Raw genomic sequence first — 21,502 nt, forward strand, 5'->3', positions numbered from 1 at the left:
CAGTGGAACTGCAGTAAGCTTAGTGGAACTGCAAAAATGATGCCTTAATCAAAACCTGAGTGTATTGATTCATCTTGATGTGTTTAAAGAAACTGTCCCCATGTTAAAGTGCAGGAGCTTCCATGGATAACATCTCAAGTTGAGTTCAAAGCTGAGACATATGGTAAGAATCTAAAGAGTAATGACGAGTTTGTGCTTCTAGAGCTTCCCCGTCAAGTCTGGGGTTAGTATTTGCCCCTTGGTGCAAATTAATATTCCATTTTTAAAAAGGTGCAATACTGCACTTACAGAGGAGCTATCACGTCTCTCTTTGAATGGCAAATTTGAGTGTCATGTTTTTCACCTTTGCCACTGCAGAATAGAGCTACTGTAATGAATCAGTGTTAAAGTCCACTTTTTACAGTATTATCAATATCCCTTGGGCTCTCCAGCTATGAATTCTTTGCTACCAGCAAGTCTCTTTTTTGCCTTCCCCCAGCCTCCACTAGTAGTAAAGTGAGCTCTCAGAAATAACTTTCCCCTATACCATCTACAGATTTATAGCAAGCCTTCTTCAAAAGACTTTGGGAAACAAACTACCTTCAGAAAACCTTGCAGTTTCATGTATTTTTCTGTAGTTATCACAACGTTGTTCAAAAAGCAGTTTTCACACAGCAGGGCAGACTACATGATCCCTTCTGGCTTCAGATAACGACCCTACCTGGCATGAATTCTAAAGTTTGTGATGTGCATTCTTCTGCGACTTTGAACTCATCTGAGTAGCATCATGGAAAGGTGATGACTCTACTAGGGCTATCAATTTTTACTGCATTAGTTCAAACAACCAAGCAAACAAAAGTAGAGGTGACCAGTGATATCAAGTTGACGTACCTTTTTATTGTGCAAGGGTGGAATATGAAAGGGGCTGTTTTCTTTAACCTTTTGGGATCCAATTCAGGTGCACCTCCATTTGGCTTCAATGGGAGCTATGTGCTCTTATGCCAGGGCTGAATTTGACAGATAAGTCCAAACTCTAGTAAGTAAAATTGTTTCATATTTTCATTGGACAAGTTTTGTTGGATTCCTGTGTACCTATTTTAAGGTGTCTGTTACTTATTAGATATGAACTGTTGACAGTGTTCCCTGTAAGCTGAACACTTAGGTGGCCACCCAGCAGAGATTCAGGTACTGCTGAGAAGATTAGCAGAGCACCCACAGCCAGCAGCATGTTTCTATTGGTGGTGCACATCCCCATATACCTTGGCACACATAATAAAATTTATTCTGCCCATGGATGTGAAAAATTAGAAGGAACCCTGGCTACAGGCCAACACTTCTCCTGAATTTGACCAGTGTGACATAATGCTCGGTGTTCATGAGATCCATGCTGTGTCAAACCAGAGATCTGCGAGTTACTCCAGTTAACATTCTAAAGATACAATGGTAGGAAACTTCCAAAGTAAAAGCTGTCTTCTGTATGGGTGTCACTGATTCAGCAGCTGTCACTTTTCTTTCTGAGCTCGTGCTCAAGTCATTGCTGATGCACATGAAGACGACTTGTTCAAGGATGAAATCCTAGTGCTACTGATAAAAATCACGAAACTCCCATTGAATTTGGTAAGGTCAAGATGTTCAATTAAAATTCAGATTTTAAAAAAAAAAAATGGCAACTTTTGCAAGAGTCGGGTGTGATAATGTGAGGGAGCTGACCAAACTTTAGATGGATTAATTAATTGCATTTTCTGTTCATTTTTAAATGGCTATGATGTTTTGGATCACCAATTCTTATCTGTTTCTGTATTCTGGGATGGAAAGCAGCCACTACTGAACAGAAGTGGCTGGATATCGGAGGTGAATTCTGATGTAAAGATCATAAAAAGCATTCTGAAATCTTTTTGAAGGATGGATGCAGTATAAAGACACAACATTGTGTTACTGAAATATTTTTAAATCAGATCTGAAGGTAAGGCTAACCTCATTCCTGGCTCCGGGCCTCTATTCAGTCCACTGGCCCCACAGCAAGGACGCTGTTGACTTTCTTGGGACAGGCAGGGATGGTGGTCTGGGGTGGACCTGGGCCCCGCCCACTCATTCCGGGTTCCGGCCCAGGGACCCTGTGTGGCTGCTACTGGTGGGGAAGGGCTGCCCTTGCTCTGGACACTGCAGCTCTTCTCCCTGGGTCATTTCCCCAGATGATCCTCCCCAGACCTCCTCCAGGTAGTGGCAGCGGCAGCAGCAGCAGCGCATTTCCCCCTCCTGGATCGGTTCCCCCCATGCGATCAGTTCTTTCTGGCCTCATGCAGAATCTCAGGGCTGCCTGGATGGGGCCCCAGCCCTCGCTGCCGAGAACTCCTCCCCTCCTCTGCTGTTCCTAGAAACACTCTTCTTGCTTCCCTCCACTCACCTCCTACACTCTCCTCAATCACCTCCCCCTCCCACTCGGCAAAGGGTTTTTTAAAAGCAGGCTTAAGTGGGACCAGCTGGCCCCAGTTGACCCAGGGCAGCCTCCTCCCCAGCTGCTCCCACTCCATTTGTTTGCCAGTTCAACACAGCCCTGCCTTTCCCTCTTGTACTCACTCCCCTGGCCTTCCCTGGTCACAGAAGGTTTTCAGGACATTCATTTTTAAAATATAACATTCTTAAAGAATGGCAAAGCGGGCTGAACCCACCCCCAGTGATATCTTGTTCATCCTCTAACTAGAAGATGGCAAATTGGTTTTAATCAAACTTTTGTTGAAAGCAAAGAGCGACGTGAGATAGAAATTTGCTTGCTCTCTGTAAAGTGTGGGGAGTTCTCAAGGGAGGAATGGGAGAGGTGAGAAAACTCAGTGCAATTTGAGGGGCTTTCTTTTCTAGTCTGTCCCTTCTATATGCACCTACAGTGTTTCTATTAACGTAATAATTACTTAAATGATTTTTGATACCGTTTTCAGTCCGTGAATAAAAGATGTAACTGCTTTAAAAAGTTAAAAATGGAAAGGATGAAAACATAAAGATTCTTGACCCACATCCCAGGCGAGCACAAGAAAGCTATACAATAGTCTACAGCAGAGGTGTCCAAACCCCGGCCCATGGGCTAGAACTGGGCCGGTGGAGCCTTTTATTTTGGCCCCCGCTGCCAGCAGAGCCGCCATTTTTCTGGTGTGGCTCGCATAGGTTCCAGCTCCAGCTGGCATGGCTCGCGTAGGCCCCAGCTCTGGCCACTGCAGCTTGCGTGGGGTGCTGCTCCGGCCGGTGGCTCGCATGAGGTGCTGCTCCAGCTGATGTGGCTCATGCTGGCATTAATAAATAAATAAAGGGAAGAAGGATTCTTTCGAAAATGGGTTTACTTTCGAAAGAGCAGCACCTACATTGGCTTTCTTCTTTCGAAAGAAGCTATTTTGAAATTAGAATGTGCAAACGAGGTGCCAAATATGCAAATTTACACCTCATTTGCATTTGCAATTTGCATACCTCTTTTGAAAGAGAAATGCAAGTGTAGACACACATTATATGTTTTGATTTCCACAGGGCTGGGGAGGAGCTCGGCGGTCCATGTTAGGCAACAGCCCAGAATTATTAACTCATTACTTTGATGATGCAAGGACAATGTATGAAGTATTTAGAAGGGGATTTAACATATCTGGTAAGTGATGATATGTAGAGGTCATTGTCATGTCTAAACCCCACCTGGGCTTCAGTGCTGCTATCTCAGTACATGAGCCGTATGCAGCCTGAATTCTTAAATTCTGTTTCCTCATCTTTATATAATATACTGGTCTTGAACTGTGTCAAGGTGTCAGCACTTTTTTTGTCCTTTATTACTGCACCTCATGTTTAAGGCAAAAAATATTAAAAAATGTAAATACGTAAATAACGTTTAAAGTGATAAGAAGAGGAGAAGAAGAACAAGAAAAGGGGTAAAAGGTCTCAGAGACATAGGTGTGCTAATCGTAACTTTGGAAATCACAAGCTGTCCTGTGGCACTTCAAAGACTAACAAATGTATTAGGTCATGAGCTTTCATGCGTAAAGCCCACTTCGTGTTTTAACCACGAAAGCACAAGAACAGGAGGGTGAGAGAGGGAGGTGAAGAGGATGTAATGTATATACTAAGTGAAAGGAATATGGTCAAGTCCTAGCTCTAGCACAGCGGAATTTGCCTCAGACAGTCTCATGCTGCAGAATTGTGCCCTGGAATTTAAGTACTTCTAACATCAATCTAACATCAATAAAAACCTTCCAAATGTGAAACAAGTATAAACCTGCATAGTGATGCTTGCCTGAGTCTGCAGACAGCCTGAAACAGTAGCTTTGAGAGGTGTGGGATCTTGCTCTTATGTCTGTGAGATGTTAACATTGAAACTTAATGGTGAAAGTTTCAATGGCAACATTGATAACTAATCATTTAACTGGAAAACCTAGTAAATGAGTCTCACAAAATCTTTAATTGCCTCCCATAACTTCCCTGATGCCAAAAGCTGCCACCTTGTCTGTTCCAGCAGCCAACAACTTTTACAAAGCTTTTATGAGTTTTCAATACAGACATTTGTAGTACATTGAAAAGTAAATGGACAGGCAGTTTAAATTTAATTATATTCACTATAAAATTAAATGACACCTGGAATACTGGATTTGTTTGATATTAAATCCAATTAAACCTTCATATTTCATGTGCATTTGAAGCTTTCTGAGTGTTTCCAATATGGTACCCTGCAGTGTGGGGTTTTTTTATTATTATTATTTTCATTTCTGTAGTCCCGAGGAGCCCAATTATGGACCAGGACCCCCTTGGCTAGGTGTTGTGCAAACACGAAATAAAAAGACCTGCCCCAAAGAGGTTGGCCACAGAATTCATGGGACTCCAGCTGTGATTCTTTTTTGACTTAAAAAAAAAAATATGTTTTCTTCTCAAATGGTTGTTATTTTAATTCCACCAGGACCTAATAACCAGTGTGTATGATGCAGTTTATTATTTGGGGATGAGGCACATGCACGTACTTCGGTGGATAGGGAGTTATGGGTGGTGAGGTACAGGAAGAAAGGCAATTTGACATTCCGAGTATTGCTCTCCTGTTTTCACAATGTGATGCTAATGTCCCCCACTCCTTCCATTTTTATTAAGAAGACTTTTAACTTCCTAAGGCTTCAGTGGAAGGGCAGCTGGTCTGCCTGCAGATGGAGGCATTTACGATGAAAGCCATTATTCCAACAATGATGAACAGAGTCTTAGGAAGGAGTTGGTTTAGCAGGGCACTGGGTTTCTTCAAAGTCACTACCACCTCTGTGATTTTGAATGAAAGCTCAAAATGTTCCATAATTCAGTGCCCCAGTATACAGGGCTGTTTTCCTTTATGGTTTGGTATCACCCTTTGTGAGCTCTGCCTTCAGCAAAGCCTGCATTAACCGTAATAATAATGGATGTATTTTTAGAGGAACCGCCTACTGCTAAGGTGCTCAGGGTGCTGTAAACTCCTTAATGGCTCCAAACCCCTCTCCCTCCCACATAATTCTGTAATTTTGTTTATTTATTTAGAGAATTGCCCCTGTCTAGGATTCAGAAAGCCCAAGCAACCTTACCAATGGTTGTCCTATAAAGAGGTAAGGTTACCCTGTATCTTTCTTTCATCAAGAATTCCTGTCCTTTATGTTTAAATGTAGCTGCCTGTAAAAGAAACTTCCTAGTGCTATACTGGGAAGGGCTGTTAATATATTAGAGGAAGACTAAGGACCGGGTAGACCCATTGCTCAGTGAAGAAGGCAAAATAATAACAGAAACTGTGGAAATTGCAGAGATATTTAATGACTTCTTTGTTTTAGTTTTCACTGAGATGGTTGGTGGTGATTGGATGCCTACAATTGTGAATGCTGGAGAAAAGGAGGTAGAATCAGGAGTTAAAATATGAAAAGAACATGCTAAAAATTACTTAGAAGAATTGGATGTCTACAAGTCATTGAAGGGCCCAATAAAATGCATCCCAGAATACTCAAGGAGCTGATTGAGGAGGTATTTGAAAATTCATGGAAAACAGGAGAAGTTCCAGAGGACTGGAAAAGGACAAAATATAGTGTCCATCTAAAAAAGGGAAATGAGGACAATCTAGGAAACTTCAGACCAGTCAGCTTAACTTCTGTTCCAGGAAAGATAATGGAGAAAATAATTAAGGAATCAATTTGCAAACATCTAGAAGACAATAACATAAGTAGCAGTCAGGATGGATTTGTCAAGAACAAGTTATGATAAACCAGTCTGATAGCTTTTTTTTTTAATAGGGTAACAAGCCTTGTGAACTTGAGGGAAGCGGTAGAAGTGGTATACCTAGACTTTAGTAAAGCATTTGATAACAGTCTTACATGACCTTCTTATCAATAAAGCAGGGAAATACAACATAGAGGGAGCTACTACAATGTGGGTGCATAACTTATTGGATAACCATTCTCACAGAGTAGTTATTAATGGTCCACAGTCATGCTGGAAGGGTATAACAAGTGGTCTTTGGCAGGGATCAGTTTGGGGATCAGTTCTGTTCAATATCTTCATCAACAGTTTAGATAATGGCATAGTGAGTATGCTTATAAAGTTTGCACGGAATACCAAGCTTCGAGGGGTTGCCAGTATTTTGGAGTATAGGATTATCGTTCAAAATGATTTGGAAAACCTGGAGAAATCATTTAATGTAAATATAAATATGATGCAATTCATTAAGGACAAATGCAGAATACTCCATTGAGGAAGGAACAATCAGTTTCACACGTACAAAATGGGAAATGAGTGGGTAGGAAGGACTACTGCAGAAAGGGATCTAGAGGTCATCATGAACCACAAATGAATTATGAGTCAACAGTGTGACACTGTTGCAAAACCAAACATTATTCTGGGATGCATTAACAGGAACATTGTAAGCGAGACATCAGAAGGCATTCTTCCGCTCTACTCCAAGCTGATTAGCTAGAGTACTGTGTCCAGTTCTGCGCACCATATTTTAAAAAAGATTTGGAGAAATTGGAGACGGTCCAGAGAAGAGCAACAAAAATGTATAAAGGTCTAGAAAACATGACCTATGAGGCAAGATTGAAAGAAATGGATTTAGTTCCTAAAACAGAAGACTGAGAGGGGACATAGTAACAGCTTTCAAGCATCTAAAAGGGTGTTATAGGAGAAGGGAGAAAAACTATTCTCCTTAAGATCTGATGACAGGACAAGGAACAATGGACTTACATTCCAGCAAGGGAGGTTTAGGATGGATATTAGGAAGAACTTCCTGTGAGGGTGGTTAAGCACTGGAATAAATTGCCTAGTAAAGCTGTGGAATCTCCACCATTGGGGATATTTAACAGTATGTCAGACAAACATCTGTCAGGAATTATCTAGATGATGCTTACTCCTGCTGTGAGTGCGGGGGACTGGACATGATTGACCTTTAATAGTCCCTTCTAGTTCTGGTATTCTAGGATTCCATAATTATTTTACCCCTGTTGATTGCCTGCTAGCTTTCATCTGAGCCAGGATCCCCCCAGGTGCTGCGCGCCTTCTGGCAGGACCTGTAAGCCCGTTTCACTTCCATTGAGCTATATCGGCACTTGGGAGGATTGGGAGGTTAGTGTAGAATATAATTAGCATTGATACCATGGCATTTTTCGCAAACCAAAGCTTGGGAGAGTTACAGACCCTGGGAGAATGGCTTCACTCATGGAAGTAGTTCCACTGACTTAGGTGAGTGCACTCATGGGAGGTGCATAGATTCAATCCAATGAGATTGCTTTGTCTCACTCACCCCTCAAATGCAAAATAAATAAAATAATTGATTACCTACCAGGCTAGAAGTAAGCAAGGCATGGGGGAGTTTTAAGTAAGCAGAATTTAATTGCTTACATTGGAACATAGCTAGGGTACTAGGGTGAAGGTCAAAAGCATCATGAGCTCTTTAATGGCTAGAGGTCACCAGAGTTATGTGTTCTCCAGTGAACTAATCTTAGAGCCCACCACTGTAGATTAGGTTTCATTTGTGTCTCTTGATTACATTCCTCTCCCTCATCCACTTTTCTCCCACTCCTAGGTCTCTGAAAGAGCAGAAGCTTTAGGATCGGGGTTAATCCAACAGGGATGTAAACCATCAACAAGTCAGTTTATTGGAGTCTTTGCACAAAACCGTCCAGAGGTGAGATATTGCTGTAACCTCATACAGTATTAATGGTACTTTGAGTTTTGATCTCACTTTAAGTTTTAATCTCATTACGGCTACGTCTACACTAGCCAAAAGCTTCGAAATGGCCATGCAAATGACCATCTCAAAGTTTACTAATGAAGCGCTGAAATACATATTCAGCGCCTCATTAGCGTGCGGACGGCTGCGGCACTTCGAAATTGACGCAGCTTGCCACCGTGCAGCTCGTCCAGACAGGGCTCCTTTTCGAAAGGACCCCAGCTACTTTGAAGTCCCCCTATTCCCATCTGCTCATAGGAATAAGGGGATTTCGAAGTAGCCGAAATCCTTTCGAAAAGGAGCCCTGTCTGGATGAGCCGTGCGGCGGCGAGCCGCGTCAATTTCGAAGTGCCGCAGCCGCCCGCATGCTAATGAGGCGCTGAATATGTATTTCAGCGCTTCATTAGTAAACTTCGAAATGGCCATTTGCATGGCCATTTCAAAGCTTTTGGCTAGTGTAGACATGGCCCATGTGTTTTAATCATGCCTTTCCCTTACCCATTTTTCTCTTTGTAACATCTCCTTCCAGTGGTTCATTTCTGAGCTAGCTTGTTACACCTATTCCATGGTGGTGGTCCCCCTGTATGACACATTAGGCCTTGGAGCCATTCGTTACATTATCAACAAAGGTAAGAAGAGATCTGCGTAAGCACCATTGAATATAAAATAAATCTTTTTATGCAGAATGGCTGACTTCTCTTCTACTTTCTTAGAGGCAGATGCTTTAGCTCAGAGAATCATTTTGTCTGGATGTAACCTTAGCTGGGTTAGAGATTATATTCCTGTGTATCATGGCAAGACAGCTTGTCCTACTGCTAAATTGAGTGTAATGTTTATACGTTTTTCTTCATCTGTAATACGTTTTTGAGGGCACATTAGCCTATTACTGTTATTTTGTTCCAGAGACAAGTGCTGACAATTGCTCTATCATTTGGTGACCTCACATTATGCATATATTTTACATTGAACATTAGGGAACTTGAGTCTTCGCATTGAATTTGTCTTACCGATTTCCTGCCTGGAATACGAAAATCTATTATGTAATAGGCTGCCCATAAAAATGAGACTCTCTCCCTACAAATAGACCTTTAAGATTTTAGGGTCTCAGTCCTGCAAAGCACTTAAAAGCACATGGTTAACTTTAAGCACTGAGCCAATGGGATAGCTCACAAGGTTAAAGTTGAGCCCCTTCTTCAAATTTTGGAAGATGAGGGCCTAGAACTGTAAGAGCAAAATTTTAGGACTTTGTCTTGTGCTGAAATGCTGAACATAAGGCTGCACAATTGTTTTGCAGGGACTGGTCTGAGATTTACCAATGCAAAAGCAGGAAAGATCTTTAGTGGCGTTTAACTTTATGTCCCATACGAAAATGAGAATCCTGAACACACACTGCTTTCTCATAAGGGAAGGTTTCTTTTGTCCTAAAAATCACTTCCTGGAGAGTTGTTTGATTTATATTTATTAAATTATATTTGGAGATATACATATCTCATAGGCCATGGCTACACTAGCACCCCACTTTTGAAAGGGGGATGCTAATGAGCCACTTTGGCAGATGCTAATGAAGTTCTGCTATGCATATGCAGCATCTCATTAGCATAATGGCAGCCACGCGCATTTCAAAAGTGCTGCTTTTGAAATGCGTGCCGCCAACGTAGATGGGGGCCTTTGGAAAAGACCCCCTGATTTTGAAAGCCCCTTCTTCCCCTGACAGACTTTTTTTTTTTAAATATATTTGCCCCAGATGTCTAAATGGTCTGTTCAATGATTGAACTCTCACCTTGGGTTTACAGGGCCAATGCTAAAATCACTGAGCTATCCCTCCCCCGACCCCATTAGAGAACAGGCCTGGTCCTCAGCTGGTGTAAACTCTCAATTACAATTAATGGCTGCTACAAGTTGAAGATCTAATCATTTCTTTTCTCTTACCCTTTCTTTCCACTGCATCTTATATGTTGCACAGATGGCCAGTTCCCACTGAGCTGATGAGACATATTTTATGTGCTTCAGTGGGACCAGAGGTTTGGTCCAGTGTGCATTTCAGCTTGGTTCACAGAGCGCTTTGCTTTGATATCTGTGGCTGTAAGATAGTTCAGGATCATGAAAACCAGCCACTGACATGATCATTCAGCAAGGAGAAGTATCTCAGTGCTACTAGTTATTCCTTTCATCACTTTGGCTTTGAGTTTCTAACAAACACTTCATACCATTTGCATTTATTGTTTTTCTGCAGTTTTAATATTTTAATTGAATCCTAAAATAATTGTAGCTGTCAATCTGACCCTCTTTTTGCGGCAAATAACTATCTACCACTCATTCAATTCAGATACAGTAGTGCACTCTGTTCAGTGTTTGATTTACTGAGGTTAAATACTAAAATGTACTTGTTTCCTACAAAAAAAATTCATATTTTATTCCAAGATCTCGTTATATAAATATAAAATGACTGTCAAAGACCAATGTGCAATAACTGTGAAGCTGCAGCTAATGTAAAATTTAAACTAAAAATGTGTTTTTTTTTAGCTGACATTTCCACAGTAATTTGTGACAAACCAGAAAAAGCCAGAGTCCTCTTGGATCATGTGGAAAAAAGAGAAACGCCTGGCTTAAAGTTTATCATTCTGATGGACCCTTTTGAGAAGGACCTAAAGGAAAGAGGAAAAAGATGTGGTGTTCATGTCCAATCCATGAAGGAAGTAGAGGTGAAGTTCTTATCCCTCTTGTTTAATGAAATAATCAGCTTGAATATTATTTGATGAAATCCAGGAGATGATTGTTCAGATAAAATAAGCTGTTTCTCAGTGGTAATTATGTTATTATTATGTTGTTATGTTAGAATTAAGAGCCATGTCAATCAACTACTTTTTCTCTTTTATGATGGACTCTTCTATTGTATGTATTTTTTCTGAAGATTTAACTGTAACTAAACCAGATTCTTAGAGATAGGATTTTCCTGCTCTTTTTTCTCTTCCTTTCAGTCTCCTGTTTTCTCAGTTATTTCTAGTTTATTAACAACTACATTAGTCTGCATAGGTTAGAAGTAAAATAATTTTGTTAATATTCTTTCAGGATTGTGGCCATGAGAGCTGGCATGCCCCTGTGGTGAGTCCAGTCATTCTTCATCCTTTAATTGCGTGCCGTTACTATCAACACATTTCATAAATGAAAGAGTAATTTGCCAAAGTGTGCAGAAAGCCTCCACTATATGTGTGCATGTTCATTCAATATAGTGTCTGGTATACTCCTCAGTAGCTGACTGGCAAAGAAGGATCCTAAAGATGCTCCACTATCTTCCACTAATGGTGTGAGCAGTGGATCTCATTCACTAAATTGCATGTTATTTGCTTCATCAATTATATTCCCTGGAAGCTTACATGGTACTTCAGGAAATAAACCCAAGGAAGGAATAATAAAAGATGGGGTTAGATGTGCTCTTTAAAGAGCTTTTTGACTGCGAAGTGTCAGAATAAGTAGGGCAGATTAAATGAACTGTCTTCAAAAAACCACTAACCAAAATTCATGCCTTTAGAACAGATTCCAGACTCCTCCTCCTCATCATCATCAGTAACCGTGGGCTCAGCGCCTGTTGGTGACTACTGCCTCTCTAACTATTTCCTTCCATCTTTCCCTGTCCAGTTTGGAGTGGCTTAGTATCTGTAGGCTAGCTCCGCACCAATCTACTTTATTGTCTTCCTCTCCTATTCGAACTGTCCATTATGCCGAATACCAGGGTCTCAATTTTTCATTCAGCATTCATTCTGCAAATATGCCCAAATAGTTGTAGCTTCCGTTTTATAACCTTTTGCAGCAGGTTCTCTTTTGGCTGTATCTTTCTATATAATTCTTCATTGGTGACCTTCTGCATCCCTCCTATTCTCAGAATCTTTCTATAACAACTCCTTTTGAATGCCAATATTGTTTTCGAATCTTACATTATCACCTATGTCTCACACCCATACAACATGCTGCTGAATACGTACATTTTCAAGATGCCCAGCTTCGTTCTTAAGCTAATTGCTTTGCTTTTCCAGATCTTATCCATTTTATCCATCACCTTGAAACTTGCTTTTGCTTTCACTCTTCTAGTCGTTATTTCCTTCTTACAGTCTAGATCATACATTATGTTGCTCCCCAGATATGTGAACTTCTTTACATTTTCTAGTTCAATACCATCGACACTGATCTCCCTTCCTATTTCCTTATCTCCAAATACCATTGTTTTTGTTTTATCAATGTTCATAATCAGTCCATACCGCTTCCCTTCTTCGTTTAACACCTGCACCATTTTTGCTAGCTTCTCCTCATCTTCCTCAACGATAACTATATCATCCGTGAACCTCAAGTTGTTAATTCCTTTCCCGTGCACAGATAACCCTTCTATCTCTTCCTTGATCTTGTCCATCACTCTCTCCAGATGTGCGATTAAGATGCTTGGCAATATTGGATCTCCTTGTCTCGTACCTCTACTTGTTTTAAACCAACTTCCCAACTCCCCGCATGTTCTCACCACTACCTCCGCATTGTCACTGATATCCTTCAACAACCGTATCAGCCTGCTATCCACTCCATATGACTCCAACAACGCCTAAGTCAGTTTCTGAGCTATACTGTCAAATGCCTTTTGAAAATCAATGAAGCAAGTGTAGACATTCTTGTTCTTTTGTTGAGCTTTTTCCACTATCAGTCTTAGTGCCAATATTTGCTGTATGGTACTTCTATCTTTTCTGAGCCCCGTTTGCTCATCTGCTATATGTTCTTCTATCTGCGATCTTAGTGTCTCAGCATCATCATCAGCACCTTACCTAGATGACTTGTTAGGGCAGTTGTTCTGTAGTTCTTGCACACTAATGTACTTCCTTTCTTGAATATTGTTCCTAGCACAGATCTTATCCATTCCTTAGGTGCCTTCTCTTCTTTCCATGCTATATTACATAGTCAGTGTATTTCCTGAATCATTCTTTCTCCGCTGTATTTGATCATCTCTCCCGTGATGTTATAATTTCCAGGGCTCTTGTTGTTCTTTAGTCATTTCACTGCTTTTTCTACTTCCTTCTTCAAAATATCAGTCTCACTCTCGATGGAGATATCTCTTTCAGTTCTTCAGTCAGTCTCTCTGAGACACTCGGGTCCAATTGTGCTTTGTAGCGGTCAGTGCAATATCTTGTCCATCACTGCACAGTCTTCTCCCTGTTCATGAGCACTTATTCAGTCTCATCTTTGACTGCCATCTGCTTTGGTTGCCATTTCCTATTAATATTCCTAATTGTTTTAGACACCTCCCTGGTCTTACATTCACTGTAATACCTCTCTATATCTTCACATTGCTCCTCTAACCATTTCTCCTTATCCTTTCTGGATGCTTTCCTTACCTCATGCACTTCACCCTATATTGCTGTTCTGCCATCTCAGAGACATCTCTTCTGATATTCAACACTCTCTTCTCTTGAACCAACTGCAGTGTCTCCTGGGTAATCCACTTGTTATTAATCTTTTCTTCTTCTGGAACGGTCTGCTCAATTGCCTCTTCTATAGCAATGGCTATCCCTGTGACTCTCTTGTCTAGGTCTTTCTCTGTGGCGATATTCTTAATCTTCTCTTCGAGTGCTTCTCTGTATACTTTCCCTGTTTCTTCCTCACATAGCCTTGCCACATCTCTTCTTTTCTTAAAGTGCATCTTACATTTTCTTTTGAGTTTTATCTTGATGTTTGCAATCACTAGACTGTGGTCTGAGTCTATATCTGTTCCTTGGAAAGTTCGGCACTGCTGTACTGATGTTATCCATCTTCTTATCAAAATCATATCTATCGTGTTCTTGAACTTCCCATTATTTGATCGCCACGTCCACTTCCTACAGTCCTTTTGTTGGAATCTCGTGTTGCAGATCACCATCTCATGCTCTGTAGCAAACTCTAGTAGTTTCTCACCTCATTCATTTCTTCTCCATATCCAAACCTTCCCATGACTCTTTCCCAACCTTTGTTATCTGTTCCAACCTTTCTTCAGTATCTCCTCCACCATCTTTGTCAAGTCTTTATAGAATAGCCCAATCTCTTCCTCCATACTGTCCAATATGGGTGCATACACCTGAATGACTGAGATGTTGAACGGTTTTGCTTTGAATCTCGCTACCATCATTCTTGCACTCACCTGTTTGTATCCTAATAATGCTGTTCTAGCTGTTTTGCTAAGAAGGAATCCAACTGCTGCTTCGTGCTTCATTTCATTTCCTGGCCATATGACTTCACAACCACATATCTCTCCTGATCCCATCCAACGCATCTCTGCCAGTTCAAGTATATCACATCAGTATCTCTGCATCTCCTTCCAAATCAGCTCTAATTTTCCAGTTGCCCGCGGTGTTCGGACATGCCATGTTCCAATGGATAGCATATGTGTTAGTTAGTCTTTCAGTAGTCAACGTATCGACCCAACCCCAATCACTCGATTGGTATCGCAGACCTTGTTTATCCGGGCAACGTCCGAGCTGGCATCTTTTATCATCTAGTTGTACTGGCATCAGATTTCATTTGTATTGTTGTTTGACGGTCAGCACATCGACACACATCTGACCAACCCTCCTCCTTCATCCAGGCTTGGGACTGGCATGGAGCTCATAGAGGCTACGTGGTGAAGTTGATTCCAGACTACATCAATCTGATGTCTTTTATAAAAGGCCGTTCAATTACAATTCAACAAAAGGCCACATAAAAACAATATAATAATTATTAATGGTGCCAGTTAAGGCACCTTAATTGCTAGACAGAAGAAAAACAGGAAACATCTCAGACTAGATTCCTGCTAGTTCATCTGGGGCCAGCAACTCTCATTTGTCAGCTTCTCCGACCTCAGTTCTAATCCTTGTTAACATCTGATAACTGGCCCCATCCTTAACTCTTGTCCCCCGCCTGCTAACCAGCCTGAATCCTAACTCAACCCCAAATAATAATATGGCCCCACGTACTATCCCAAAAATAACAATAGACAAGCCTGCCCAACTTGCCCTCTATCGTAACTTAACTCCTGCCAACTGATATGAATGCTTAACCTTTACCTACAGTATGAGGCTATACCATGAACCTCAGTTCACCAATCCACCGCAATCTTCTGGCTCATTTAAATAGCTAAATAGCGCCAGCTGTAAGGCTGCAGGTGGTAGGGAGTCCTGGGTTCTGGTGAACATAAAAGGATGAGTCAACATTAGGAGTTAAATGTGGTTTAGTGTTACGGACAGGTGAGCCCAACACTACAGTTAAGAATTGGCAGAGGTGGCTTTTCAGTAGGGTGACCATCAGTTCAGTTTTGGCCGAGACAGCCCCATATTTCAGATGCCAGGAAGGCCTCATTAGTTTTTTTAACAAAGGGGCTAATTGCCCTACAGTTGTGGGGGGGAGTGACAGCTGCCAAGTTCCTGGTTTCCCGCAGCTTGGGGAAGCCAGGAGCCAGACCAACATGCCTGCCACCCAGCTCCCCACAGCTTGCAGGAGTTGGAAGCCAGACTGGCACAGCTGCCACCTGGCTCCCACAGCTCGAGGGAGCCAGGAACCAGACTGGGGCACATGCACTTGAGGGAGGAGCTGGGAGCCGGAATTTGCAAACTGCACCCCACTGGTCTAGGCTGGATATGTAAGGTGAGGTTATAGTCAGAGCCAGAATGTGGACCCAGAGGAAAATTAGGACTAGGGAAAGCACAGGGCTCTGAGTAGGATTAAGTGTGATGGGAAGGGGGAACAGGCTATAATGAAAGTAAAGGCTAGCAGAGCAGAGCAGCCTAGGCTAGGACTGGGGCTACCAGGGGGCCCTGGGCTAAAGTTAGGCAGCACAGTTTAATTATGTAAGTATAGTCTGGCCAAGGATCCTTCTTAATGTTTTCAACCTGCTGTCCAGAGCTCTGCTCTTCGTACCACAGCTCCAGTGCTATTTTAGAGAGCTACCTCAGTCAAAGCTTTCTTGGGTATGCCTATGAGTTCTGAAGTTGCACCTCCTTATTGGCATGTAGACAGATCCATTTTGTGAGTCCGTTGGCAGATAATAGCTCTGGGGCGGAGAATAATTTTTGAGAGGGGTGGGGGCACTCCAGGAATGTGGTAAATGGTCAAGGGCTGCACTCTTCCATGATAGTAATGGAGGTGCAGGATCCAGGATGGAGTTTGTGGCAAGGGATTGGGGTGCAGGAGAGGGTGTGGGTTCTGGGAAGGAATTTGGGTGAAGGAAAGGGTTGTGACCTGAGGCGGAGGGCTGGCATGGAGGAAGAGATGGAGGGTTTGAGAGGAGGCTATGACCCAGGGCAGGAGTGCAGGAGGGGATGCAGGGATTTGAATTGTCACTGGGGGTGGAGGAATGGGGTGCAAGGTCTGGGAGGGGTTATGCGTACATGAGCAGGGTTGCTTAAGGTCTGGGTTACATGAGGTAGGGGTGAAGAAGAAGTGCAGAGCTTGGGTAGGTGGGGGAAAGGTGGTTACCAGAGGCAGGCTCTGGATGAGAGACACTTATTTGTGCGGTTCCCAGCTAGGAGCCTGTCTGGTTCCTCAGCCGGTGTCCCTGCCTTCCATGCCCCTGCACTATCTGCAGGTGCCATGTGTGATTGACTCTGAATGCTGTGAGCCCAAAAGCAGGGGAGGGGTACTTTGCATATTGCCTGTCCTGTGAAGAGACACCTCCCATTATCTGGTTTCCAGCCAATGGAAACTGCAAAATTTTACTGAGGGTGGGAGCAGGATTTGAAACCTCTCCCCTTCTCCTCCTGGACTGGCAGTGTCCAGAGAGTCATTCTGACCACAGAGCAGGGACGGGGCAGGCTGGGAGCCTGATGGACGTTCCTGTGGGACAGATTTTGCCCACCTCTGCTATAGCTACTATAAGGGTTGTTCTCATTGGCTGTCCACACTTACAGCAATCTTTTGAAATAAGTTCTTCCAGAAGAGATCTTCCAAAAACACATCTTTTGAAAGATTATGTCCACACGCAAAAAAGCAGATCAAAAGATCAATCTGCTCTTTCGATAGAGAGCATCCACACAGCCCCTGGCCTTTCTGAAGAACAGGCTGGGGATTGAAAAATCCAGCACCATGAGGACTGCTTTTTCAAAAAAGAGGCCCCTGCGGCATCTGTCCACATTTTTTCTGAAAGTATATTTTGGAAAACAGCACTCTTCCTCATCTGGGAGAGGAAGAGGACCCCCAGATAAAGTGCTGTGTTCTTCCGATTTCAGATTGAAAGAACGCATTTTGTGTGTAGACACTCCAGGGGTTCTTTCAGAAAAGGCCCATTTTTTTCCTAAAGAACTTGCTAGTGTAGATACAGCCTCTGAGTTCCAGTATATCAGGATTTCTTGAGGTCAGTAGGAGCAGCTGGACCAGGCAACTGGTGGGTTGGCCCAAGCTATGTGTAGAGTTGGAGCCAACTGGTAGACTTGGAGTAGGGTTAAGGCTTTGCTCTTTAGGCAGGTATTGGTTAGTGGTAGATTTGAGTAGAATTTTGTTTGGGTCTAATTGTCTGGTTGAATATTATGGTTGGGACTTCTTGCTTTTCCTAGGTGGAACTAATGATGGCCTGTGTTAATGGCATCTGCCCAGAGTTAGCCTTGAGGCTATCTGACATTGTTTTTACAATTTGCACCTTTGGGCCATCCTTGCTTTGGTGATTTATGGCTGGTCCTGGCTCTGATTGGGTTGAGCTATGTTGACCAGCAAAATCTACCTTTGGCTCTGCGGCTTGTTTGTTGGCTTCGGTTAGGTGGGATGCATGCCAGTTGGCCAGTCTGGAATAGATTTAGCATTATGACTGGGTTGCTGCCCCAGGTTCAGGTTGTGGGTGGAAATAAATACTCTCTGGAAATATCTTAGGTGAGTATAAAAATTCAGGTTGTTCTACTGTTGCCTTTGTTGGCTTTGGATTGGGCCCTAACCACCTTTCACTACAAAAGAAACTCTTCATGAGGTATGCACAGTGCAAGTCAACAGTTTCCTGTTAGCATTACCCATTTCATTTTTCCACCTTTTTTGAGATAGTCTGGGATTGGTCAGTTTGTCCAAATGAATAGCAATGTTTGTTTACCCCATTGTAAAGCAGATGGGGCTGGTATTAGGTTTATGGTATTAAAAAATTTGTAATGGACAGTATGGGTCCATACCTTCAACCCCTATTCAGACAAAATGAGGCGTTCTGCATGTACGTACAACAGGAGTGTACCCTAAAATCATTAAGTCGGCCTTTGTGATCTGCATATAGTCATAAGCCTCTTCCACCCTGCATCTTAGAGCATAGGCCATTGACAACCCTTCACCAGCATTCCCTGTCTTGGAGAATCTTTTCCAGTTCTGACCAGGTGCATCCTGTCTGTTTAGGTTTGCCTTCAGGTCTCTGCACCAGGTGTTTCTTGGATGCGCTCTTTTCCTTTTTCCTTGTGGAATCCAACTGAAAGTGTGCCTTGTGATGGTGGTGGTTGGTTTTCAAAGGGGATGTCCAATCCATCACCATCTTCTCTTCCTGATTTCTTCTTCTGCAGGAAATTGATGAGTCAGTTGCCACAGGTCTTGGCTGGGATATCTCTAAATCTTTTATAATAATAAGACAGGTCATTCATATCTGTGAATGGTCTTCTATGTCTCTTTCGGAGGAAGACACTTGTGATGTATTTGAGGACCTGGGATAACGTTTTCATTCTTGTATTACAGTGGCCCTTTACAACAGAGCTTAGCAGTCAAAAACCACAGCTCTTTATTAGTTGTATCCCCTAATCTTTTAATCTTCCTTTTTCTCTTCATATCTTATTTTGTTCTTGTATGATTCATGAATACTCAGTTCTGCAAATCCAACTAAGAGCTATTACTCTGATTTAGTACCTAGTAGCAGAAATGACTTTTATTCAGCTCCTGTTCTTGTTTCCAAGACAACCTCCCCAGAAGGAAAATGTGTCCTGACTACAGTGATACCCTCTGTTTCCCTGACTCTATCATTTAAAGTGCCCAGCATACTGTCACTAGGCATTCTAGGAATCAAAGGGCTCTGTTTGGACTACAGCAGTTTTCATTCATGTTGAGGGGGGAAGGCTCTCGTAGAATGATAAGAGAACAAGTTCTGCAAACGCACGAGTTTCTTTTAGAGATCAACCTGATTGAAGTTGATACACTGTAAGACTGGACTCTAAAACAACAGCTGCAAAATTACAGACTAGAACACAAACCATCTTCATGGTCTTGGTGACACAAACAAATTGAGAGTAAAAGAATTTCGAAGTTGGGCATGTATTTAGAAGCTCCCTCAGCAAGACTGCTGGTCAGCACTTCAAAGTTAGCCGCTTCAAAATTCATGTGGCTGCCATTATGCAAATGAGGCACTGCATATGCATGGTAGTGCCTCATTTGCATTTTCAAATGGCTGTAATTGATGTGCCCCTTCCGAAAAGGAGAGGTAGTATGGCCACAGCCTTTGTGTCTACTTTTACATTCCATAGTATGTCAATTCACAGTAAATGTTCCTTCGGCAACAAAACTGTAACCAGGAAAGACAAATCACAATGGATGGTCCCAGCACAGTCATGAATTATCATTTGGTATACTGGAAGGTGACATGTGTCATCCCTGCAGAGCCAGCTATGGGTATCATGATTCAATTCTCATATTAAATCAAATTGATTTAAACGGTAATTAGCAAACCTTACCCGATGTGTATGAGTGGATTCTTCCACTACTGCCTTTGGAAACTTGTTGGGGTTTCTGTAACAGAAAAATGCACCACAGAAGCACTACCGGGGGAATTTTGAAAGCTGTTGAATTAGGTATGGCTTTAGCAAGAAGGACTGTGTGCTGCTGGGTGCACTCAAAAGTAGCCTTTACCTATGTGTGTTTTACTTTTTGGTGGCTGAACTTGAACCACACAGGGCTTGACAGCTCATAGCTGCTGAATGTCACTGATCTTGTTGACTTCAGTTGCAGAGGGCAGCAGTTTATAGTGAAAGTTAGGCCTCAGAGTCTCAAAGTAAGTTTCCAAAAATAAGGCACCTACATATTTGAACATATTAGCTACATTATGAGAATACAGCTGGATGCGTAGCAGACAGAAACCTGACTTCCAAATATTTTACAAGTAAAAATGTGCGGTTTCATTTCCTAAGAGCATTTTATTTGTTATTTGCATGTATTTGGTACTGTGGATATTTGTAAAAATGCCTGTACATTCCACAGATGTCCTGAATTCTTAGAATGAATGAGCACTCAGGCAGAAATTAGAACATTATTTGTTACTGTTCTTAATAAAAAGTTTATCATCCATTTAGAAACCAGAAAAAATGCCACATGACTTAGGGGACCCAACCTGTGTTCCCTCTAAGCTGCTCAGGAAAAATTCAAATGCTGCCTCGCTGGTTAGCAAAGCACTCAGAGCTGGATTTTTTAAAAAAATTATTCCATATGTGGACAACAAAAATCCACACATGGATGAAAAAGATTAGAGGGAACACTGGACCCAACACCTGGCACGGATAATAAACAGAAAATAGCTGTTTTCAAACAGCACATCAGCTATATAATATTCATCCCAAATGTTAGCCGCTCATGCACAACAAACATAGATGAAAAAAATTGGGATCTGTTAACAAATGATTTCCTAGTCTCTTAACAAGTAGTTCAAACAGCTGTTACGTTCAAACTTGAGGGCTATGGTTTTCTTTTATTGGGTTGGAATATAGCATATTATAAAGAGGCAAGGATCTTGCATGAGGGACCGGTCAGACTTACTTAACACATCTTAACCTAGGGGAAAAGACAGAAACTAGACCAAATAGACACATGAAAGAATTGCATGATGTGCTTTTTGCAAGCTCCAAGAAAAATATCTAAATGATGCAGTTAAGATAGGATTGCTTTAAAAGAAAAAAGTGAGCACAAAAGCTAATGATACTAACCCATGGCTATAATTTTCCTGTTTTCTTTGTGTATTTCTAGCCTCCTCAACCAGAAGATCTGTCGATTGTCTGTTTTACAAGTGGCACTACAGGTAACAAAACAAGTTTTTTAATCTTAATGCATTACATTAGAGTACCAAAATCACTCAAAATAACAGCTCACCATGTATAAACACAATGTAACATGCTTGTTTTATGTTCATTAACTCTGTGTGTGTGAGAGAGAGAGAAACATAAATAGTTACAAAGTTATAAACAAATTAAAAACTTAGAGGACACAGGTATAAAACACACACCAAAAAATTCTGCAACTACTTAAAATGTATTTGGTGATATGATTTTGCAAGTGTATAAAAATATTCTGTCTGCATATCTCTTGGTTTTTAAAAAAATTCTCTCTGCAGATATAAAAAAAAAAAGCATAACTGATAATTATGCC

At 41.8% G+C, this 21,502-nt stretch overlaps 1 protein-coding gene across 1 annotated transcript in view; it reads left to right on the forward strand.

Annotated features, from left to right (window-relative positions):
• The window catches only part of ACSL6 (acyl-CoA synthetase long chain family member 6), a 110,522-nt gene that overhangs the window by 55,647 nt on the left and 33,373 nt on the right, over positions 1-21,502 (forward strand). The window contains exons 3-9 of the mRNA XM_075009307.1: positions 3,490-3,604; positions 5,494-5,558; positions 8,015-8,116; positions 8,691-8,790; positions 10,685-10,863; positions 11,231-11,263; positions 21,104-21,155. Coding sequence (XP_074865408.1) covers positions 3,490-3,604; positions 5,494-5,558; positions 8,015-8,116; positions 8,691-8,790; positions 10,685-10,863; positions 11,231-11,263; positions 21,104-21,155 — 646 coding nt within the window. The remainder of the gene's footprint in view (positions 1-3,489; positions 3,605-5,493; positions 5,559-8,014; positions 8,117-8,690; positions 8,791-10,684; positions 10,864-11,230; positions 11,264-21,103; positions 21,156-21,502) is intronic.

This window comes from Carettochelys insculpta, chromosome 15, assembly GCF_033958435.1.
Source record: "Carettochelys insculpta isolate YL-2023 chromosome 15, ASM3395843v1, whole genome shotgun sequence".
NCBI classification, from domain to species: domain Eukaryota; kingdom Metazoa; phylum Chordata; order Testudines; family Carettochelyidae; genus Carettochelys; species Carettochelys insculpta.